General features: G+C 66.4%; 8 protein-coding genes across 8 annotated transcripts; 4 read left to right on the forward strand and 4 right to left on the reverse strand.

Moving 5' to 3' along the window:
- Nucleotides 1-924: 924 nt before the first annotated feature.
- EMIHUDRAFT_208237 (hypothetical protein) lies at nucleotides 925-2,405 on the reverse strand (the record flags this gene model as incomplete). The annotated part of the gene is made up of 4 exons (XM_005772781.1): nucleotides 925-1,153; nucleotides 1,313-1,433; nucleotides 1,636-1,716; nucleotides 2,051-2,405. The coding sequence occupies 4 exons, from the start codon at nucleotides 2,403-2,405 to the stop codon at nucleotides 925-927; spliced, it is 786 nt and encodes a 261-aa protein (XP_005772838.1).
- A 1,367-nt stretch (nucleotides 2,406-3,772) lies between these two features.
- EMIHUDRAFT_101776 (hypothetical protein) lies at nucleotides 3,773-6,927 on the forward strand (the record flags this gene model as incomplete). Its single annotated transcript, XM_005772782.1, has 8 exons — nucleotides 3,773-3,988; nucleotides 4,042-4,206; nucleotides 4,956-5,117; nucleotides 5,430-5,495; nucleotides 5,861-5,970; nucleotides 6,116-6,132; nucleotides 6,213-6,388; nucleotides 6,493-6,927. 8 exons carry the CDS (start codon nucleotides 3,773-3,775, stop codon nucleotides 6,925-6,927), a joined length of 1,347 nt encoding a protein of 448 aa, XP_005772839.1.
- Nucleotides 6,928-8,290: 1,363 nt separating this feature from the next.
- EMIHUDRAFT_101777 (hypothetical protein) lies at nucleotides 8,291-9,076 on the reverse strand (the record flags this gene model as incomplete). The annotated part of the gene is made up of 2 exons (XM_005772783.1): nucleotides 8,291-8,400; nucleotides 8,614-9,076. The coding sequence occupies 2 exons, from the start codon at nucleotides 9,074-9,076 to the stop codon at nucleotides 8,291-8,293; spliced, it is 573 nt and encodes a 190-aa protein (XP_005772840.1).
- Nucleotides 9,077-11,940: 2,864 nt separating this feature from the next.
- Nucleotides 11,941-13,107, forward strand: EMIHUDRAFT_208241 (hypothetical protein; the record flags this gene model as incomplete). Its single annotated transcript, XM_005772784.1, has 3 exons — nucleotides 11,941-12,315; nucleotides 12,476-12,598; nucleotides 12,760-13,107. 3 exons carry the CDS (start codon nucleotides 11,941-11,943, stop codon nucleotides 13,105-13,107), a joined length of 846 nt encoding a protein of 281 aa, XP_005772841.1.
- A 522-nt stretch (nucleotides 13,108-13,629) lies between these two features.
- Nucleotides 13,630-14,267, forward strand: EMIHUDRAFT_208242 (hypothetical protein; the record flags this gene model as incomplete). The annotated part of the gene is made up of 3 exons (XM_005772785.1): nucleotides 13,630-13,692; nucleotides 13,865-14,000; nucleotides 14,086-14,267. 3 exons carry the CDS (start codon nucleotides 13,630-13,632, stop codon nucleotides 14,265-14,267), a joined length of 381 nt encoding a protein of 126 aa, XP_005772842.1.
- A 2,026-nt stretch (nucleotides 14,268-16,293) lies between these two features.
- On the reverse strand, nucleotides 16,294-17,098 carry EMIHUDRAFT_435817 (hypothetical protein; the record flags this gene model as incomplete). The annotated part of the gene is made up of 2 exons (XM_005772786.1): nucleotides 16,294-16,631; nucleotides 16,713-17,098. Coding segments are annotated over 2 exons (484 nt in total), but the record flags the coding sequence as incomplete, so codon positions are not given.
- A 458-nt stretch (nucleotides 17,099-17,556) lies between these two features.
- EMIHUDRAFT_450922 (hypothetical protein) lies at nucleotides 17,557-19,520 on the reverse strand (the record flags this gene model as incomplete). The annotated part of the gene is made up of 5 exons (XM_005772787.1): nucleotides 19,349-19,520; nucleotides 19,047-19,210; nucleotides 18,668-18,967; nucleotides 18,285-18,566; nucleotides 17,557-17,802 (listed from the first exon to the last, which is right to left on the reverse strand). The coding sequence occupies exons 1-5, from the start codon at nucleotides 19,506-19,508 to the stop codon at nucleotides 17,557-17,559; spliced, it is 1,152 nt and encodes a 383-aa protein (XP_005772844.1). The 5' UTR covers nucleotides 19,509-19,520.
- A 320-nt stretch (nucleotides 19,521-19,840) lies between these two features.
- On the forward strand, nucleotides 19,841-21,330 carry EMIHUDRAFT_435820 (hypothetical protein). Its single transcript, XM_005772788.1, has 7 exons — nucleotides 19,841-19,965; nucleotides 20,027-20,090; nucleotides 20,165-20,278; nucleotides 20,383-20,431; nucleotides 20,507-20,551; nucleotides 20,687-20,804; nucleotides 20,998-21,330. The coding sequence occupies exons 2-7, from the start codon at nucleotides 20,033-20,035 to the stop codon at nucleotides 21,103-21,105; spliced, it is 492 nt and encodes a 163-aa protein (XP_005772845.1). The 5' UTR covers nucleotides 19,841-19,965; nucleotides 20,027-20,032; the 3' UTR covers nucleotides 21,106-21,330.
- The last annotated feature ends 914 nt before the right edge of the window (nucleotides 21,331-22,244 follow it).

Here is a 22,244-nt window from a genome sequence, read left to right on the forward strand (position 1 = left end):
ATGCGCGCGGCGGAGCTGCGCGCAAGGACGTATTCGACCGGCCTAAGCGCCACGCTCCCTCGCGAGGATTGGGGCTGCCCCTTTGAGCCGCTGGGCGACGACGACCCGGCCCTCGTGCTGCCGAACGTGGACTCGCAGTCCTCCAGCCCGCAGAAGTCGCGACGTGGCAAGTTCGCAACCGTTTGAGGGAAGATGAGTTTCCTTGTAGCGGCCGCATGGCGTTGCTCCCGTGCGCGCGCAGCCATACGTCATGGCTCATGCCCGTCATTTGTCGAGTTGCCATTCTCTGCGCTGCATGCAGCGCTTTCCGTCCGAGTAGAGAGGTGAGAACTCTACTGGCAAGATGCCATGTGTGAGATACCGTACGAGGAAGAGTGCAGTGGTGCCGCGGGCCCGCGCACCTCGCCTCGACCCGGCCTCGCGCGCCGCGCAGAGCGGAGAGGTTACTGGTGTCGTGAGATGATGCCATCTCGACGTTCATGTTGACTTGTTGATTGTCCATTGTGTGAGAATCCAAGCCCGTGTTGCTGTCCTGTGTGGGTGGCACGCTCACAGGTGGGGCGCGCGGCGGACCTCAACGGTGATATGTGTTGAGCTAGCCGTGCTGAAAAGCTCGAGCGGCACGAGGGCGAGCGACCGAGGGCGAGCGGCCTGGCGGTGCCGGTGGCGGGCGGCCCGGTCTCTCCTCGTGCCCACACGTTACACGACACGTACATTGGCAGTGTGGGCGCGGTCTTCCGCTCGCGTCTAGCGTAGGAGAGAAATGTAGCCTGAAACGAGCCGGGACCGACCGGATCTCTCCCAAACTGCCCCCATGCAGCGTTCGGTCCCGGCCGCACCTCAATTCATGCCTCCGACGCCGCGGGCGCCGCGCCAGTGGCAGCAGACTCCGCTCTCCCTCGTGATACTCCACCTCCCCGCTTCTCAGGCGGCTGCCAGCACCTCCTCGCGGTGCGCCGCGCGCAGCGAAGCCGCGATCGACTTTGCCGGATCGCAGCCGGGCAGGCCGGCGCATGCCGACAGCAGCAAGCCGAGCACGGCGGCGGGGCCCCAGACCGGTGGGGGCAAGCCGAGCAGCTCTTGCACCTCGTCGAGCTTCGCGCGGAGCGAGTCGTCGAGCACCGTCCACGGCGGCGACCCGGAGTCGCGGGGCCTAGGAGAGGTGCAGGAGGAGTCTGGGCCATGTCCGGCGTGTGGCCGTTTGCACCCAAGGGGGGGAGGGGCGGGCCTGAGCTCGACGTCCTCGACGGACCAGCGCAGCGAGAGGCGACTCACCTGGTGTTGATGCTCGACTCGTGTACTGGCTACCGACCGACCAGCGCAGCGAGAGGCGCGGCTGACCGGCGCGATCTGCTGCAGCTGGAGCTCGAGGTCGGCCGTGCCTCGTTCCGGGTCACGGGCGAGGGAGAAGCGGACGTACAGCGAGGCGGCGCCTGCAGAAACATCCCCGGGGGAGGTGCAAGGGAGGCGCCGTGGGGAGCGGACGCGCAGCGGGGCCGCCGCCTGGCAGCGCCGACGGAGGGAGAGCCTTGAGCGCAAGACCTGCGCAGGCGGAGAGCGTGCCTCTCGGTCGAGTCTGTCGGTCGGTTGGTTGATGGATGACGCCGACTGGAGGGGCCGGGTAGAGCGCGAGACCTGCGCCGGCGAGGGTGGCGCGCACTCGCTCCACGCCGCCGCCGCCGCCCTCCTCGACGACGCCGTCGGCGGGAGATGCACCTGTGGAAGGTGAGGCGTCTCCGGCGGCCGGCGGCGGCGCGGGGTCGGCGGCGGCGACGGCGTGCAGGTAGAGCTTGGAGAGCCAGAGCTCCTGAGGGCGCGGGGAGGGGCGAATGGGGAGCGAGAGTCCAGCGTGTCAGCCGAGGCGTGGCCAGCGCAGGAGGGAGGAGGTGAGCAGGGGTGAGAGGTGTGAGGCGGGATGAGAGGCGCGAGGCGGCGCCTGGCCTTCGTCGTTGCTCTGCTCGTGCCGCATGTACGATGGCCACAGCGCCGCCACTGTGCGCGGGAGGTGGCCCGCATCGCGCCGCCCGGCCATCTCCTCCACCGCACCTACCGCGGACGTGGCACGCATCGAGGGCGGCCTCAGGCCCACCGTCTCTGCCAGAGCTGCTCGCACCGCCGAAGCTTGCGGCTGCAGCGCGGGCGTGCTGCCGGATGAGGCGGCGGTGGGAGAGCGCCTGCAGGCGCGTTACCAGTGCCAGTTGCTCCGCAGCGAGCACGCTCGCGCTGATCGCCGCCGGCTGCGCCGCCACTGCCGACGCCGCCTCTTGCAGCGCGGCGTCGTCGCCGAGTATCTGGGCGAGGTCGCCCAAGTCGCGCTCGGCAGCGGGCGGGGCCGCTGGCGTGCCCGGGGTGGCCGACGGCGCAGCCGGGGGCTTGGAGGGGGTGCCGAAGCCGAAGAAAGACATTACTCGCGCCTCTGTCTGCTATTGCCGCAGCCGCTTCACAGCTGCTCCTGTGGGAAGAGACCCAGGGAGGAGCAGCGTGAGCTAACCCTAGGTCCGCAAGACCCGAGCCCCCGCGAGGTTCACAGCGGGTCGGCTGGGGCGATCGCAGTCAGCCGCGGCTCAGGATCCATTGCGGCCGCATTCGCCCGGGGAGACCTCGGCCCTGCCTGCAGCCTCGGCCGGGCCGTCGACGCCCTCGGAAGCGGTGGAGCCGGGAGAAGCTGGCGGAGACGAAGGGCGGCAGCGGAGAAAGCACGAGGGAAACATACCGGTCGTCGCATAAGCCATAACGCTCGGGAGACGAGCAAGAGAGCGAATCAAGCTTCAAGGAGGGTCGGGACCCTGGGAAGGCGAGGGGTGAGTCCTCAGGCGGGGGGGTCTACTCAAACGTCTACGCAAGTGAGTGTAGAGTGGTGGTGTGGGGCGTGCAGGGTGGTGTTCATTAGCTCCGAGTAGAGGGGGCGTCTCCTGCAGTTAAGGGGAAACCCGGTACGCGGGGCTAACCCTCGGAGACCTGTGTTTACTTTACGGCCCTTTCCCTGCGAACGCGCACCCCCGGGGCTAGGGCTCTCTAGCCCGTAACCCGATACCGATCATCCGGCCCGCTGGGTGCGCTTCTCAGCTCCCCGGCCCTGGATGTGAGGTTAATGACTGCACTCCAAGTGCTCCAAGTTATGAATCGCCACCAGAAATGCATCCTGGACATGAGCCCAGAGGCCGAGACGCGAGAGGCTGCTCGGAGGGGAGTTTCGGCTCCATATAGTGGCGCTGGACGAGGAAGGAAGGCTCAAGTCGTTTTGTACCGGATTTCAATGTTAGTGGCAAAACCGCGGAACCGAAAATGGCGTTTAATTGCGCGCACCTGCTGTCCTCCGCCTGCGGCGGCGCTCCGCGCCGCTTGGGGCGCCTGCGGCGCCCCTGGGCGCGCTGCGCGCGCCTGTTTTGGGGGGGCTACCAGCATCGAAAAAGTGCCATTCTTCCTCCACACCGCAGTGGCGTGGCAGATGGTGAACGAGCTAGCGTGCGGGGAGAGCGGCATTGTGCATGGTGGTGCGGAGTGCATTGCCGTTCTTAACGGAGTCGCTTAGGCGGCTCCGGTGGTGAGCCGGTGTGTGTGCCAGTCCGCGCCAGTCCGCGCCCTTGTCGTGCCAGTGTGCTGGGAGAGAGGCGCTTTGTAAAATTCTTCTCGGCGATCGAAGGCTGCCGCCGCCGGGCTGTCATCGGGCTGGATGTGGCGTCGGAGACTTTCATGCAGACGGAGCAGCAGCCGTCCGCTGCAGGCAGCAGCGCGCACGCTTGCGAGCACCGCGAAGCGGCTGCCGACGGTGATGCCAGGGCCGGACGTGCAGCTTCGAGGGCCGAGGGTGGGGCCTTTGCGCTCTCCTCCACGTTGGGAGGGGTCCGGCGCGTCTGCGACGGGGCGGTGGGAGTCGGGCTGGGCGCAGACGTACGTGAGCTCGATGCAGCGGTGGGAGAAGGGCAAGGAGCGGCGCATGGAGGAGTTTGGGCACTCGAAGCAGTGGAAGACGCTCTCGTCGCACGAGGTACCCTCTCCCCCTCGCTCCTCGACGCATCCCGTCTCCAAGCCCCCCTCCAGGCGCAGCGAGCCCGTACGGCAGTCCCAGTGGTGAGCAGAGCTCTCTTCTCGCAGGCGTACGAGCAGTACAACCTGCGCAAGCGAGACCTCGCTGGGCTGCCTTTCGTCGCAAAGTACAACGTGTACGGCGCGCCGCGCCACACGCGCTTCTACGTCGTCTTTGACGTGCAGGCTGTCGCCCTCCGCCGCACCGCGGCCGCGCCTCGGCTGCACCTCGCCCGCACTTCTGCGCCCTGACCGCACTCCGGCCGCACCTCGGCCGCACCTCGGCGGCGCATCGGCTACTCGGCGATCTCGGCGATCTCGGCGATCTCGGCGATCTCGGGTCTTCGGCGCGCAGGACGCCGCCCTGCGCAAGTGGGGCTCCGCGCAGCTCCTCGAGGCGGCGCTGCAGGAGCGGCGCGCAAAGCGGGACAGGCGCGAGGCGTAGCCGAGGTGTAGCCGAGGTGTAGCCGAGGTGCAACCGAGAGGAAGCCGAGAGGAAGCCGAGTTGCAGCCTAGCCAAGCGGGGCAGGTGGCGTAGCTGCTGGCCGTGTCCCGACCCTCAGCGTGCCGGGCCCTGCAGGCGATTGGCGAGGAGGCAGCCGCCGGTGCTGATGCTGCTGCGGCCCGTCCGGCAGCGAGCGGGCGCACACCGACGCACGATCGCGCTCTTCTTCTCGGAGCCTTCTCGGAGCCCGCCCGGACCCCTGCAGGCCACATCAACGTCGGGTCGCGCGCCGTCTTCGCCGCGATCGTCGGCAACTCTGGCGTCGCGGGCATCAAGTTCGCGGGCTGGATCTGCACGGGCTCTGCGTCGCTGCTCTCCGAGTCGATCCACTCGATCGCTGACCTCGGCAACCAGGCGACCTCCTCGCACCCGCGCTGCAGTCGATGCTCAATCTCGGCTCACTCTGTCCGGGGCATGTCTGCAGGTCCTCCTCGCCGTCGGGCTGCAGCAGTCGCTCCGCGTCGCAGACGAGCAGCGGCCGTACGGGTATGGCTTCGAGGTCTACGTCTGGGCAATGATCTCCGGCGTCGACATCGCGTCGCCTGCGCTGCAGCTGGAGCTTCCTCCCAGCCTGCTCCGGACCACCGTCTAGGCGTTTCGACCTTCATTCTCGGCGCGGGCGCGTCGGTGCAGCACGGGCGTCTCTCTGCCGACTCTCTAGGAAGTGTCTACGAAGTGTCGAGGAAGTGTCTAGGTGCAGCACGGGCGTCTCTCTGCCGACTCTCTAGGAAGTGTCTACGAAGTGTCGAGGAAGTGTCTAGGTGCAGCACGGGCGTCTCTCTGCCGACTCTCTAGGAAGTGTCTACGAAGTGTCGAGGAAGTGTCTAGGTGCAGCACGGGCGTCTCTATGCCGACACGCCTCTCCGTCCTCTCGCTCACCGCCGGCAGCGCGGCGCAGGTGTACCACGGCGTCTCGTGCTTGCTCGCGCCGCACGAGATCGACTCTCTGCCGACGGCGCTCGGCGTGCTCCTCGCGGCGGGCCGTGCTCGATGGGGGTCGCGCCGTCGCGTGGCTTGGCCATGACGTGTCCCCGACACGTCCCTCCCAGGCGGGCGTGCTCGAGGGGTACACTCTCTCCGTCGCGTGGCACGAGATGCAGGCGTGATCACCCGAGATTGCACGAGATTGCACGAGACTGCACCCTCTCCGTCGCATGGCACGAGATGCAGGCGTGATCACCCGAGATTGCACGAGATTGCACGAGACTGCACTCTCTCCGTCGCGTGGCACGAGATGCTGCCGGCGCGTGTCTCCGCGCCGCCAGCACATACACAGCCGCCGGCCGCGAGGCGAGCGCCCCTTCACGGGCGCTGCGATGGGGTTCGCAGGTCGAGGCGCGCAAGGCGGAGATGACGCCGCTGCAGTACCTCAGCAGAGGCGCCCGCTCGTACCCCGCTCTGGCGGCTCGAGGCGTCGTCACGGCCGCAGCCGTGAGCAGGTACCGACCCGCTCAACCCCGCCGTCCTGCTCGAGGACTCGGTGGCTGTCGTCGGGGTCGGCATCGCCGCTGCGGGCGTCGGCGTCTCGCTTGTGACTGCCACTCGCCCGAGCCTTCCCTGAGCCTTCTCGGAGCCTTCCTGCAGGCGTCGGCCTCACGCACGTGACTGGCCGCCCTGCTCCTGCGGCGCCGCGAGGAGTGGGTGTGGAGCGGCGCCTCTCCACCCCTCCAGCTGTGAGCAGGCAACCCGGTCTACGACGCCGCCGGCTCGATCGCCGTCGGGGGATTGATGGGCGCCGTCGCCATCTTCATCATCAACCGGAGCCAGACCTCCTCGGCAGGGCGGCGGCTCGTGCGCCTTCCCCCGACCCTCCCCCGACCCTTCCTGCACAGGAACCGCACCTTCCTTGGCCAGTCGGTGCCGCGCCGCACCCGCGACGTCGTCCGCACGCTCGAGGCGCCGCGAGAGGACGCCGACACGTCCGGGACACGTCCGGGACGCCCCCCCGAGACACTCTGTAGGCGGACGAGATGGTCCTGACGGTGCAGGACGTCAAGTCGGTGCTGGTGGGGCCGCAGAGCGCGCGCTTCAAGGCCGAGATCCACTTCAACCCGCAGCTGCTCTCGGACAAGTACCTCGCCGCGCACAACAACCTGCGCGAGGTGCACAAGACGTGCCGCGCGGTCGAGACGGAGGAGGACGCGAAGCGACTCTTCGAGCGGTCCGCCGTCTTCCTCCTCGCGACTCTCTCCATCGAGGCGGCAGCGCCGGCCGCCCTCACGCGACGTGCCCACAAGCAGCAGCCGCGGGACCTTCCTTCGGCCTCGCCCCACACACCGCAGACACGGGCACGCAGAGTGATTTCGCCGCTCTCCTCGCCGCAGGTAGACCGGCTGGAGCACATCGTGCGCACGGCGTACCCAGAGTTCAAATACATAGACTTGGAGGTGTTGTGACGGGCAGCGGCGAGCCGAGGCGCGGGCTCGACCGCGGTGCGCGTGCTCTGGGGTTGATGTGTGCGGGCCATGAGCCATGTCCTGGGGGAGCTTTCAGCGAATTTAATGAATGGACGAGAGTCGAGAGTCGACGAGAGACGCGCACGGCGCGGGGCCCATCCGCTGAGCACCGGGGTTTGACAGTAAAACGAAAAGCGACACCCCGACTGCCCGACTGCGGCGCGACAGCGCCTCCCCCTCCGCACCTGACAGTCGGGTCAGTGCCCGCGGACCGCCGGGGCTCCCGCCCGCAGAACGGCCCAACGGCTCGGGGGTGAAAAGAAAATCCTCACGGGGGTAGCGTGAGAGCAGCGGACAACGGCTTTTTGGCTCGTTGTGCGAGTATATGGGACACGATGTCTCAAATATGAGAGGTTTTGACTCCTACCGGCTCCTGACGCTATCCCTGGCAGCTCTAATGACCAGGATCAGTAGTGCTATGATAGAGGGTGCCCATACTAGCGCAGGAGCTGCCACACTCGCCCGGACCGGCTCCCTCTGGGGCCGGTTCCGCAGCCCGCGAGAGCCGACAGCGGGGCCGTGCCGCGGGTGCCTACTGCTGAGTGCCACAAACACTGCGCCGTCCCGCCATCACCTACAGGCTGTCTTGTGTGATGGTTGGGATGTCCAAACGCCACCATCTTGGCTCTTGCGACCTCAAACCCGCGAGCTGTATGGGTGGTCCTGACGTCGACAGACGCCCGATGACCACGGTGAAGCTGAGCCGGAACGAGTCGACAAGTCTCGTCTGAGCCCGTGGCGGTCGCCGGCTGAGTCGCTGTGCACGGGCCGGTACCTCAGGCGTCACCTCCGCAGCCTCAGGTCTCACACTCCATCACCGCCGCCGGGACGCCGTCGGTGGCACGCTCGGCGGCGTACTTTCTGCAGCTCCATCTCGAGTACGGCGTCGAGCCTACTCACTCCTGTTGGATCTGTGCACTCCCTGGGACCCAGGGAGTGCACAGATCCAGCAAGTGGTGCGTCCCGGCAGCGCGCGCAGGCTGCGGAGCTGCAACAAACTCGAGACACGCTTTTTGGGACATTTTCGACGCTTTTGTCCCATATACTCGCACAACATGCCTTTTACGCGGCTCCTCTTTATCAAGATACGTTCAAGTTACTCTACGGCAACTTCTGCGTGAACTTCTGGAGCGGGACCCCCCACCGAGAGCGACGGTATACTGTAAACAAGCGCATTCAGTTTCCCTGTCATGTTACATGCGGCTTGTGGCTGAGAGCTAGCCTCTACACAGCTGACGAGTACGCGAGTACGCGGCGCTTCGAAGACAGAGCATGTCGAGGAAGTAGTGCGGTCCCGTCCGTGTCAACGCTTGAGCCACGGCGAGTCCTTTGGGAACTCGAGGGACTTGAGGTAGTCCTTGACGCCGCGCGAGCCGCCGTCGTACGGGTCGCCCTCGTTCTCCATCGGCGCGCCTGGCACGGTGCAGGGTCGTCTGATCGCCGAGGGCCGCAAGCGCGCGGGGCGAGGCGGGTCTGCGCGCCGGGCCGTGCAAACTGCAGGATCACGTCGTTGGTCCTCGTCTTGCTGAATTTTGGCTCGTTGGAGCCGATCGCACCTGCTCCATAGGCATGGCATGAGAGCCGCGCCTGCCACACGGCCCGCCGTCCCCCGCGCGGCGGCCTCACCCATGATGGTGTCGAAGTCGAGGAAGCGGGACGGTATCACCTTCCGCTCGAAAGTGCCGTCGCGACCCATGCAGGCCGTGGTCGCGAGGAGCGCGTCTCCGGCGCTGATGACGCCGCTCTGCTCCGCGTTGCCGCCCTCGACGAGGTACTGTACAACGACACCGCCGTCGCTCCCCTCCTCAAAAGCAATGCCCAGCGGCTTGTCGAGCTTCACCTCGTAGCAGTCCTTTGGCAGCTCGAAGAGGGCCGGGTAGGCATTGCGGTCCTCCTGCGGGTACTCCTTTACGAAGTCGATCCAGCCGCTGTAGTACGAGCCGAAGCCCTTTCCAAACTCCATGGCGGGCGGCAGAGGCTGGCGGGCTGCTGCAGGATAGCCAGTGCGGATAGCTGCCGGTGCGCATCGGAAGCCGGCGGAGGGCGCGACCAGGAGGAGCGAGAGGATGGATCTCAAGGCAGTAGGCATCGTAAGTTACCAGGCTGACTTTTTCACAGGGATCTGGATTCGACCTTTTTACGGGGTAAGGTATGGTTCGGACAAAAGGGGGGGGGGTATGGTCCTGGCCGCCGGAGGCGGCCTGCTCGACGGGTGTGGGGGGGTATGGTCAATCGCTATAGGTAGGTAGGTAGAAAGAAGAACAGCCACGCGCCTGCGCCCGCGCCTGCGCCGGCACGCAAGGCCCTGGCGGCCTTTGCGGACACGCCCTGAGGGGTGAACACAATTGCCGGCGGGTCACCTCGCGCAGACTGCATCGCGCGAACCGTGCCGCACGACCGGACGGCCTAACACGACGGTTACTGTACGCTCGTGTGGTGGGGTGGGGGGTGGGGGGGTATGGTCCTGCTGGCCAGAGGCGACGTCCTGTGCGGGTGGGGGGGTATGGTCGCGGCGCCAGGGCCGGGACTTCACCATACCTTACCCCGTAAAAAGGTCGAATCCTGTTGCCTTCCCCTTCGCAGCCCCCCAAAAGGGAAGGGAAGTGATCCCTGATCCAAGTGCAAGGTGATGCCACTCTGCCAGGGGCCCCTCCACTCGCCTGCACCTGCTCGAACCCTGAGCACTGTGCGGCGTTGCACGCTCGAGGTCGTGCATGATGTAGTAATCATTGTCTTGAGTATTGCGCTTCTCTCGGCAGAGAGCGCTAGCCTCTACCCCTTCGGTCCGTCGAATCTCGGCGCGGCAGATGCGACGCCGAGACTGACGAAACCTCCCTGTGGTGGGCTGCTGAGCCTCCCCCACACACGAGACCACGGGCAAAGGCGGCGGCATTGGGTCGTGTCGCCTCCCGGGGGGTCGGGCCGGCTCTCCTCGGTCGACGAGTCGCGCCCGCACCCGCGGCCTTTCTATCGTTCTCGGCTCGCCCCCCCCCTCCGCCGGCCCCTCCTCAAGCTCGGGGAGGCGTGGCCCTCCTAGTCGTAGATCACGGCGGTCCAGCCGCCGCCGCGACGGGTCTACCCCCGGTGGGCTCGTACGTCCCGACTCCCCACTCGAAGAGGCCGAGTCAGCTCGACTCGCACCACCCCTCCGACAATTGACTCCAGGTCGCACTCGGGGTCCTCCGGTCTTGGCCTTCCGGCTCGCCGACAGACCCGCTGTCGCCTCGCGGTACCTCCCCTCCTTCGGGTAGCCCAGCCTCCGACGGGGCGGCTCCGGGTTCCCCAAAGTTCGTGTGGGTCCGAGCGGTGGCGGCCACGCCGGCGGCGGGGGTGGAGGCGGCGGCGGGGGGGGGGGGGGGTACGGTGGCGGTACTGCTGGTCGCATCGCCTGGTATGGAGCCTCAGTGGCGGCCCCATGACCCTGCAACCACTCCAGCGATGGGGGCGGAGGCGGTGGTGGGGGGAGCGGGTACGATGGCGGTACTGGCGGCCGCAACGCCTGGTGTGGAACCTCGGGGACGGCCCCTCGGTCCTGCGGCCGTTCCCGTCGCGGCTCCACGCGCCGATCGCCCACCGCACTTCGGGGGGGGATCTAGCCCTTGCCCCCCCCCGCGGAGGGAGGGGGCCAAGGCCCGGGCTCGCCGCTGGCCTCGCCTCTCCTCCCCCTCGCGCTCCGCTAGGTCGTAAGCTGTCCATCAGCCGCGTCGCTTCCTCATTCGCCCGATCCCCTGCTCTAAAGTGCACGGGAAGTACGGGGCCTGGCTAGACGACTGGTTGGCTCGACAGACCTCCTTGGGCAGGTGTTCCGGTGGGGGGGGGGGGGGATACTCGTCAACGACATTGCACCAGGACCGACACCGTCGGGGAGGCAGGCGATGATGGCATACGCCTGCTGTGTGAAGAGGCGAGTGGCGTCGGCGGGCCCGTTGTCCGAACACAACTTGGCTTTTGATATCCGGTCGGGTTGCGAGCGACAGACCGATTGCCCTAAAGTTCCGCCAGGACCGCCTTCTCGCCCTCCACCGCGGCCTCTTGATCCCTCTCGGCTTCTCGGATCGCATCCTGTCCAATTCATTAACGCAAGAGAGGAGGGGGGCGACACACCACCCGCGCCCCCCCCAGTACCCAGGCACATACGCGCACACGCGACAAGCACCCATCAGCCGACGCTAACTACTTAATCCGCGAGAACAGGCCTCGCAGCCCCCTGGCTTTGCACGGCAGACATCCGTGGTGGCTAGTGGGACACCTAGCTGCACAAATGGGCAGCCAGCACTAGTAACGGTGAGGAGGATCCAAGGGCCGGTCTCCCGGAAGGAGTGGCACGTATCTTCAGCCCCCATGCAAGAGGGACCCCCCAGTGTTCGCGCCAGTCCCGTTTCTCCCCTTATACGGTGTACCTGTGTTAGTGCCAGTGCGCGCCAGTCCCGTGCCCAGTGTCGTGCGAGGGAGTTTTGTTGTAAAATTCTTTTCGCTGTGCGGGGCGGCTGCGGCGTCGTGGGCGCGCGTGGGGGAGGCGGCGCGGGCGGCAGGCGCATGCGCGGGGGAGGGTTGGGCGGGGGGCGGAGCCGAGGGAAGCTCACGGGGTTGTCCGGTGGGGGGGGCGGGGCGGGGTGGGGCGGGGTGGATCGGGTCGGGTCGGGTTGGGGCGGGGTTGCTCGGGTCGGGGTGGGGTGGGGATGTCGGGGTGGGGAGTGGGTGGGCGCCGGAGTGGGTGGGAGTGGTGGTGTGACTGCTCCTGTGGTGCGGGTGACGGCTTCTGAGGAAGCCGTCGCCCGCGCCTCGCCTGTCGCGTGAATCGTGTCCTGCGACGGGCTTGTCGTAAATTTTTTTCGAGGCAGTGTGGATAAAATTCTTTTCGCTGTGCCCGCAAATCCAAGGGGAATCCGCGCCATTCTGCCTGGGCCCTGCTGGTACGTCGACGCGATCACGTGTTGCTGATGGGCCAGACTCATGCTGTTCCTCCCTGGCGCCGCTGCCTTCGCAAGCACGATCCCAGAAAAAGGCGCGTCCGAATCGGGCGTCCGAATGGGGATCGTCTTCGACTGCGGCTCAAGCGGCACTCGTGCCCACTACTTCACGTGGGACAGTTCTGCCCCGGACCAACTGGAGGAGGTGGAGGCGCCAAACGGCAGCATCAAAGTCGCACCGGGCATCAGTGACTTCGCTGTCGGGCAAGGCTGCGATGAGAGCGGTGACAGCAACCATGACGGCGTTTGCGACCAGCTTTTGGTCAACACCACCCACCCCGCCTGCCCGACCAACACCGCATGCAACCTCACCATCGACCAGTACATCCAGCCTCTCTTAGATCAGGCTACGGACCAAGTTCCAGAGACATTGCGGGCAGCGACCAAACTCCGCATGCAGGCCACTGCGGGCATGCGGCTGCTCGACTCGACAAAACAGGCCGCACTTATACCCTAAGCCGCACTTTATACCCCAGCCCGTTAGCTAATAATGTAATCACGCGTGCCTAACAACACAGGCGGCGATTTGGAAGGACCTCGCGGCGGCCGCCAGCACGACCGATTTTGACTTTAAGGCGGAAGACGCCTTCACGCTTGCGGGCGACTACGAGGGCATTTTCGGCTGGCTGGCGGTCCAGTCGGTCAACGGTCTGCCAAGCACTCAGACCTACGGTTGGATGGATCTGGGCGGGGCGTCGACTCAGGCACACGCCCCCCCCCCCCCCCCCCCTCCGAGCGCCCGTTCGTCGCACCTCCCTTAAATTTCCCGGCAACATGTGTGAGCTTGCCCGGCCCCGCACAGATTGCCTTCGAGCCGGAGGACGGAGTCATCACGGAGAATGGCGTTGCGGTGATGCATTCTGAGTACTCAACCCAGCCGCGCACCAGCTACGTGTACTCCATCTCGTACATGCTCAGCGGCCAGGACCAGGGCCAGCTGCGCGTCGCACAGTACTTGTACAACCAGAGCTCCGCTGTTGACGAGGTGGCTAACCCCTGCTTCAACCCCGGCTACAATAAGAGCATGCAAGTGTGCGAGGGCATAGCGCTGGGCTCGAGCTCGACCTGCAGCGGCCCAAAGCGCGACGTGATGTTCGTCGGCACCGGAGACTACGAGGAGTGCCGCGGCGTCATCGAGGCGGCTGGGTGACCCGTACGCGGCCTGCGGCCGCAGCCTTCAGGCCGCCCAGCATCGAGAACACACAGCTCGTGCAAGATTACATCGCATGGGCGGATGAGCTCATGGAGGGGGGCTTTCTACTCTTTTGCGATCAGGACAATGCGTACCCGCGAGTGCAATGGGACTTTATGCACCAGGTGACGCAATCGATGGGTATCCACGAGGACTTCAGGCGAATGGTAGAAATCCTGTACGAGAACAGCGAGTACAAAGTCAAGGTCAACTCGCACATTGGCGGGGCGTTCAGACCGACAAACGGAGTGTCACAAGGAGGCCCGCTATCCCCCATTCTGCACCTCTTGGTGATACAGAGCTTTCTCTCCCTCATCAGCACAACCGACACCCTCCAGGGAGTGGAAATTCCCGGGACGGGAGGCGACGACCAACTACGCCACACTCTAAAAGTGTTAGGGTTCGCCGACGATTTAATATTGGCACCTTCGTCGGGCGCCGAGATCTGGACGCGCAGGACCGCCCGGACGGCGAGGCATCATGCACAAGAACTATCAGTGCCTTCAGGAGCCGTGCGCAGTCGCGGGCCGCTACCAGCCCAAGGTTGGCAACAAGACGTTCTTCGCTGGCAGCGCCTTCTTCTACACGGCCCAGGCGTTCTGCCAACGCCGTGCCCAGCCTAGCTCCCCCGGCGCCCGCCCCGCCCCCTCCCGCCTCCCCACCAGCTCCCCACCCACGCCCCGGTTGACAGGGACTCGGCCTTGCCGTCGGCAAGGGAACATACGTGAAGACATATCAGATCGTCTCGGCCGGGAGCGACTTCTGCAGCACGGAGTGGTCCGCAATCGGCGTCACCAAGTATCGCAACGACTCGAAAAAGTACTCCAAGAACTACTGCTTCGCATCCGCATGTGCGCCGCTCCTTTCCAGTTGCAAATCCGGTGTCGTTGCGCCGCCCGCACACAGCGCCCGCTGATACACGGCGCCCTCCCGCAGACATCCCCGCGATGCTGGACGCCTATGGCATCGACCCCGACACGGATACGGTCACCTACGCGTCGTCGGTCGGCGGCGAGGCCCTCGAGTGGCCGCTCGGCTGCCAGCTCTACAACAATCTCGTGGGCATGGTTGGGATGCCGCCGCGCGTTGTCAATGACCACAGCAAGGCAGAGCTGTGAGGAGCTCTCGGCGCGGCAGGGGAGAGGGCTCGAGTTGGCGCTGCGCTGGCTCCCGCTGTTGCTGTTAGTACCTCAGAAGCGCGTGGGCGACGGTGTCGCGGGGGAAGGTGACTGCACCCCAAAACCCGCGAAGGGTTGAGAAGGGGACTCGAGATTAACCTTCGCCGCGTTTAGATACCGAGTCCAGGAGTCGAATTGTTGTCGGCGGGCTGAACGTCGTTACACCTCTGTCGTTGGTCCCAGAGTCGGGTGCAGCGTGGTTGTGGGAGAGCGCCCTGCAGCCCGAGCCGGCCCGCGCGTGTGCCGCGTGGGCCCGTGACTATGAGCGAAATTACCCATACAGCGAGCTTGCCCGAGTCGGGTTCGTGGGTGGAGACTATTCCTCCACGCAGAGGAGAGAGCAGCGGCCGTGTCCTAGAGAGGCCGCGCCTCCTCCTATCGACTTCTCGCGAGAGAGGGCCTGGGGAAGCGCACCGTCGGGAGACGACGATGGCGGCGAACTATACAACCTTCGGGCCTAACAACCCGGACTGGCTCGAGGCGGACCCCGAGGGGACGCTCGGGCGTGACTACCCCTGGGGTGGGATACAGCGACAGGGACCGCGGCACCGCCCGTGGGCTTCCGATCGTTGGGAACCCAGAGAAGCGCACCGGCGGGAATTACACAACCACGGCGCTTGTCGGCCCTCCGGAGACATGGTCCTGCGGAGCATCTGACCATGATGGCAGCGCGAACGCTGCGAGCCACGTCGAGATTCATACCGCGGGGGCGCACGTTGCTTCCTGCGGGCATGCATGAGACATACGATATCGAGGAGGTCCCCGGCGCGGACTATGATCCCCGCCACGGGTCACGAGACCCCGGCGCGCAATGGCGCTCCGTACCACCGCCAAGCGACGACACGTACGGCGTACCCGACAGGGGTGCCCTTGAACGAGACCAGTTGTAGCTGCAGAGCCAGCCACTCCTGACGCCGGGTGCCCAGAGCGACGGCGTCTGGACGGGCGTTGCGGCCCTTAGGGTACCCCTAGGCTTAAAAGGGTGGGCCCTGGGGTGCCTGCGGCTTAAACGGCTTAAAACCTGCCATGGCAGGTTTTAAGAGCTTCTGGGCCGCCGATTCCTTTAGGGGTACCCTAAGTTGCGGCCGGCGGCCGTGCTCTCTACACACGGAAGCCCCAGGCATTGGCCGAGGTGCACAAGCACGTGCCGCGGCGCGGCTCGGCGAGCCCTCCGCAGCGGACTGCAGAGGAGGAGGCGCAGAAGGGAAGGTCCCTTCAGACACGGGAGATCGCTACGTCGACTTCGACGGCGCGTCCCACGGGCCCGTGAGGCGGGCGGACCACACCGAGCTCGCGAAGGCGCGGGCGGAGATCGAGTGCCTCCGGGTGACGCTCGAGATGCATCGGGATAGGGAGCGAGCGCAAACCCTCGGGGCCCGCGCCCGCGACCTCGACCGCGAGGCGAAGATGCTCTTCAGAGCGATGGAGACCGAGGCCGAGACAGAAACCAAGATCACCGACACCACCACCTCGGCGGCGGCGGCGCGCGGGCTGCCCGCGCGCGGCGCGCCGCCCCGGGGACGTTGGGGGCCCCGCCGCAAACCCCGTGCACCACCCTCCCAGCGGGCGAGTCAACCACCCCCGCGCGGCCGAGCAATCAGCGCCTCCAAGCGCGGCCGCGTGCATCGCCGGTAGGAAGACCGGCGGGCCGCTCTACGGCGCGGCGGCCCCCGGTGGCGGCGGTCGGGCCGGGCTCGAAGCCGGCTTCGAGCCCGCCGACCCCGCCGCGCGCCTTCCGCAACCCTCGGGCCCTCACCCGGCCACCCATCGGGAACCCCCGCCCCGTGACAGACGCGGCTTCCTCAGAAGCCGTCGCCACCCTCGGTCGCCACACAGCGAATTCAGAAGCCGTCATAGCTCATACTTCACAAGACGAAAACAGGAAAATTCCATCGGCATCGCGCACAAACACTGTCGAAAAGAATTTAGCGAGGGAAATTAGCGGCCCCGACCCCCGAAAAGTACCGCGGCTCTCATCGTCCTTCCAACCGACTCAACGAAGAAGACACACACGCACACACACTCTCTCACATGTGTAAACTCGACAAGCTGTCGCACAGAGATGCATCTCGGCCAGCCTGAGACTCTTCCCCGTCCACGCGCATCCCCTGGGGGGGTTGGGCGACTGCAGCTGGGTGAAGCTGAAGGCGCTGAATCGTGGCGCTGAACGAATGACCCGATCGTACAGCGGCGCTACTTGACGAAGCTAACGTCTCCCAGCACGCCCGCCACGCGCGCGAATCGCGCGTCTAGCTCCGCCTGTATCTCGGCCGGGCTGTGCCCCAGCCTCGCCCACTCCCGCACCTGCCGCAGCAGGTCGTCGTAGAGGGTTAGGGTTCGGGTTCGGGTTCGGGTTCGGGTTAGGGTTAGGGTTAGGTCCCGCACCTGCCGCAGCAGGTCGTCGTACAGCACCGCGGTGCAGACGATGTTGAGCGCGGGCTTCTCGCCCGCGGGCAGCCGCTCGACCAGCTCCTCGACCAGCTCCGCGTGCCGGCTGTGCGCCTCGTCGTGCGCGTCCTCGAGCGCGTCGACGGACTCCGCGCGGTCGAGCAGCGCGCAGCAGCGCCGCACGTCCACCAGGCCGCGCAAGCCCTTGCGCGGCGCGACGAGCGCCTGGACCGAAGCGATGGTCTGCGCCGTCGACATGCAGTGCACCAGCCGCGGCAGCCGCTCCAGCGGCGCAGCGTCCCGGTCTCTCGGCCGAACGGCCGCGACTTCGAGCTCCTCCGCCTCCACCGGGTCCATCACCGTGTAGCCAAAGGGCTTCAATACGCGCCCCAGCGCGTTGAAACGCTCCGGCGAATCGCTCTCCACCACGATCGTGTTGCCTATGGCAAGTGGCCCAGACATGGAGCGGGCCCGATCGCGAACGAGACTCCTACACGCTCGTGTTGCCCGGCAGGCTGCTGCCCCTGCCGCTGCCGCCGCCCCCGCCCGCCGCCCCCACCGGCCGCCCGCCGCCCTCGATTTGCCGCTGCAGAGCCGCGATGCGTGCCTCGCGAGCCCCGCACTGGAAGTCGGGCTTGCCGCACACCTCTGCGCACCAGCGCAGGACCTCGCCGATCACGGGCGCCTGGCTGTCGATGAGGACGTCCGCCTGGGGCAGCCTTTCCTCTCTCGCTATGCAGTCTCTCACTATGCAGTCTCTATAGGACCGCGTCTAGGGACTGTCCTGGTGCAGACGACCGCTCCTCTCGCGCAGAAGCTCTGAGCAGTCTGTAGGTGCCCTCTAGGAGGTGTCCTGGTGCAGCCGGTCGATCCGCTCTCGCAGCGTGCGCGTCCGCTCCGCCTCGCGCGCGCGCGGGTTGCCAAGCACCACGCGGAAGTTGCGAAAGGGCTTGGCCTGCGGCGTCGAGCGCTGCCACAGCCTCGCGGCACGCCGGATGCGGAGGAAAGCCTGCGACGCGTCCTCCATGGTCAGGTCGGCCTGCTTGGCCGAGAGGGCGAGGCTCGCCTCCGAGTTGGTCAGGTCCGCCTGCACATGAGAGCTCCGACGACTCCATCGGAAGGCTCCGCCTCTGGCTCGCCTCCGACGCTGGTCAGGTCTGGCTGCACGTGTCGCGGACGTGTCGCGGACGTGTCGCGGACGTGTCGCGGACGTGTCGTGGGCTAGATCTCGGCTAGTCTCGCCTCGAGGTAGAGGAGCCTCCTCGGAAGTGTCTCGCAAGTGTCTCGGAAGTGTCTCGGCTATGTCTCGCCTCGAGGTAGAGGAGCCTCCTCGGAAGTGTCTCGCAAGTGTCTCGGAAGTGTCTCGGCTATGTCTCGCCTCGAGGTAGAGGAGCCTCCGGCCGGTGGTTGTGGTGAGGAAGAAGTCCGCGTTCCACGGGAAGGCGTGCCACGAGCGAGGGAGCGAGTACGACCCCTCGGAGACCTGCAGCCGCAATGCAGCCGCGATGCAGCCGAGTTGCAGCCGAGATACGGCCGAGGTACAGCCGAGGTACAGCCGCCCTCGGAGACCTGCCAGTAGACCGGCTCGCGCAGGGCACGCGAGTGGGCGTGGATCAGCGTCGCAACTGCGGCCGGCCGCTCGAAGACCGGCACGATGTGCGGCCCGTACCGCAGCAGCGACACCTCGGTCACGTCCGACTGCCGGCCGCACAGCCGAATGATCCGCTGCTCGATCCCGGGGAAGAGTGGCTCGCGTCCCAGCCGCACGCGCCTGGACACGGCGCAAGCGGCGTCGCGGACGTGCCGCGGACGTGTCTCGGCGAGCTGCCGCAACTCGCTCGCGAAAGTCGTCTGCGGCGCGCATGCCGAGCGAGACGGAGCGAAGCACCTGTTTTCGAGGCGAGAGCGCTCTGGGCTTGCCGTGGCCGTGCGCGAGGCGGAGAGCACGGCACTTGCGAGAGGAAGAGGGTGGTCGCAATCAGCGAGCGAACGGCGCAGAGGCCGGTGACCTGGAGCAGCCCGCGCGCGCACTCGGGCTCGGACGGCGCCACGCCCGTGGCGATGGACGGGCGCAGGACCGCAGCGGGCTCGAGGCCCATCGCCGTGGCTATCGTGACTGGGTCCTGCATCCCCCACACCGCTGAGACCATCGTCTGCTCGTAGGCATACCGGAGGAGAAAGTGAGCCGCCGTAGGCATGTCGGCGCCCCAGATGCCCGCCTTGAGCACCACGCTGCCCTCCACCAGACCAACCTACCACGACGGACCGAGATGCGGCTGAGATGGCATCTCTGGCCCCACCCCCCTCTGCGTGCCCGTTTGGGGCACAGACCGAGTAGATGGCGGCGATGCTCAGCCCGAGCATGGCCGCGCTCTCGGGCCGCGCGATCGCGTGCAGGATGGAATGAGTGAGCCGCGTGAAGCGCGTCAGCTCCGCCCCTCGCGTGCCGCTGATCTCCGCTGCCAGGGACGGGAACTCATCCGACGGCTTGGCGCCTGATATGCCGACCGGGCAGAGGTCACAGGAGGCGGCGCCGGATGCGGTGCGTGGGTATCGACGGGAAGTCGCTGTTTCAGTGCGTCCTCCCATCCATGCTCCCTCGCACTATGGCCCTAGACCACGCTTCCTCGCACCGTCCCAGAAGAGCGTCACCGGCAGGCGGCCCTTCATGCTGGCGGGCTGCTCGCCGCCGAGATGGTCGAAGCGGCACGCAGCGGCGGCGAAGTGGCGGCTGCTCACCGCCAGATGGCGTGCAGGCCGCAGCATGCCACCCAGCGCCGACGGCCGCAACATGCGAGGTTCGACCAGCCGGATCGGCCCAGGGCGGTCGACTGCAGCGAGGTGTCGTGTGAGAAAGGAAAACGGCTCAAAAAAGAAAGAGACGCTCCGTAACTCGCTCGCAGAACGCTCGAACACCAGCTGCTCGAACACTCGCTCACCACACAAGCTCACGATGCGTTCGATCGCGCTCATAGCGATGGCGGCGTTCGCCGTCCGCGAATCTGAAGCGTTTGCCACGCTGAAGCCACCGCGTCTCTCCCCACGCCACTCTCGCAGTCAGCAGCCGCTCCTCTTCTCGCCAGACCTCTCCGTGCCGGAGGTTGCTGCTGCGGCGACCTCGCTGCCAGCGCCCCTCCTCGCAGCGTCGGCGGCGCCCAACGCCCTGGCCAGCGCGGTTGTGGCCTACCTGCACTACGCGGGCTTCCTGCTCAGCGGCGTGTGCCTCACTGCGGAGCGGCTCACTCTCAAGGTGTGAACGAGGGCGGAAAGAGGGTGCGCCGCCTGCTTACCCGCGCGCATGTCGAGACTAGGAGGGCATGGGAAAGGCGGACGACAACGTCCTCTCCATCGCCGACTCTTTGTACGGCGTCGCCGGCGCTCTGCAGTGGCGGGCAGCCTCGCCCCGGTGATCCATACCAGCATGAACGGGCTTCTACTTTGAGGAACAGGCCTGGTCATCGTCGTGACCGGCTACCTCCGAGCCACGCAGTTCGGCAAGGGGTGGGAGTTCTACGCGCACGAGCCCATCTTTTGGCTCAAGCTGACGCTGCTCGCCGTCGCAGGCGCCGCCTCCCCTCCTCTCCTCGCCTCTCCTCGCCTCGGCTCTCCTCTTCCCTCTTCTCCTCTCTGCCACGCGCTTTTCTCCAGAGGGCTGACTGCTCCGCAGGGGCCGCATCTTTCTTCCCGACGGCCATAATCATCCAGCGCGCACTTCGGCAGCGAGACGCGGGCTTTGGCGCGCCTCGCTCGTAGCCTGCTCTCGGAGCCTGCTCGGAGCCTTGCTGGTATAGGCAGCGCGACGCGGGAGAGGCGTCCATCCCGCCGATGTCCCCGAGGCCTGCTGGCGAGGAGGAGGCGCCGCCATGCCTTCACAGCCCTGAGCTCGCGTGTCTGTGAACAGGCTCGAGGCGAGGGTGGCCGGGCCTTGTGCACGTGAGCAGCGTCTTTCCACGCCTAGAGCCTGCGGACAGGCTCGTGGCGAGAATGACTTCGATCGTCAACGCCGAGCTGCTCGCCCTCGCCTCCATCCCGCTAACGGCAACCACCATGTCGCGCGGCATCGGGTACGCGGAGTGGCTGCCGTGGCAGGCAACTTCCCCTCGAGGCTGCCCTCACTCTCCCTCTCCCCGCACCTGTCCCTGTCCCGTGACACGTCCTCTGACACTCGTCCTCTGACACGTCCACACGCCCACTGACACGTCCACTGACACGTCCACTGACATGTCCACTGACACGCCACTGACACGTCCACTGACATGTCCACTGACACGCCGGGCGGCAGGTGGGCGCCCTCCCCCCCGCGCTCGCGCTGGGCGGGCTCGGGTACAAGTACATCAACGAGGCCCTCTCCTGGAAGGAGGAGGAGGGCGAGAAGCGTGCGGCCGAGTGATGGGGAGGCCGTGGCGGTGCTCTCCGCCCAGTGCCCCAGTGATGGCCATGCGGCGAGGCGCGGCGAGAGGCCCTGCCGTGCTGCATGGGTCGCGAGAGGCGTCACTAGTGGTGGGAGTCCCCAACTAGCGCTGTCGTAGATCGGCGTCGGGCGACACGAGAGGCCGCATTCGTGCGGCGCGCGTCCCGCGGCGGTTTTCTATAAAAAGCCGTCAGTATTTTATCGTGCAGGGGCGGGGGACACACATATCTCATAAAGGGGAAGGACCCCCTCAGTTGACCAGGAGTTGTGGGGCACCCTTGTGGCTTGTGGTTGTGCGCCAGGCCCTCCCCTGCTACCTCGTACCTGCTCGGCTCCACCTCCAGGTACGGGGAGTATAAAGCCCCCGTACGTGGCTGGGTCGACAGCGATTGTAGGACAACGAAGGGACCAAGTCACGGTCGCGGCCTTCCGACTCGCGCCTCCGCCTCACTGGCACTATTGTAGCCCTGGCCGGTGCGCGTGTGGAGTTGAAACTCCCGAGTAAAAATTCGAACGCGTTCTCTCACGGTGACCAAAAAATGTCCACCTCAGAGGCACCTCCGGAGGCAGGCCGCCGCACGCCGGCGACACAGCTCCAGCTGTCGAGCTGACCCGCAGCTCCTCTCAGAGCGGGAACTGTGACGAAAGTTGACTGAGGCGGTTGTCAGGAATCATCATACGGATCACATGGTGGCTCTCTCATGACGGGAGACGAACGACCACTCCTGGGTGGCACTGCCACCGGTGTCGCTCGACGTCCTGTCGACAGCGTGCCGACAGCGACACAGACCATGTGGGACGCGTCGAGTATCGACCTCTACTGCTTACCCAGCCTTCGAGTGTATCCTGCCTGTGGTCCCACACCCACTGGTGTCCATCTCAGAGACCGCAGGAGGTCATGAGGGTCGATGGGAGTGCCAACCCCACAATGCCTAAAGACCCAGCCCAGTAGACAAGTCTTGTCATCAACAGAGTAAAGTAGAAGGATCTGACCTCGGGGCCGATGTGACCAAGCGCTGGTAGCTGGTAGCGTGGTTTTATCTCACACCCATGGTCTCACAGTGTGCCGGCAGTCGCCGAGCAGGTGTCGCTCACACAAGCCGCAGCACAAGTACAAG

Source organism: Emiliania huxleyi (genome assembly GCF_000372725.1).
Source record: "Emiliania huxleyi CCMP1516 unplaced genomic scaffold EMIHUscaffold_35, whole genome shotgun sequence".
Lineage (NCBI taxonomy): Eukaryota > Haptophyta > Isochrysidales > Noelaerhabdaceae > Emiliania > Emiliania huxleyi.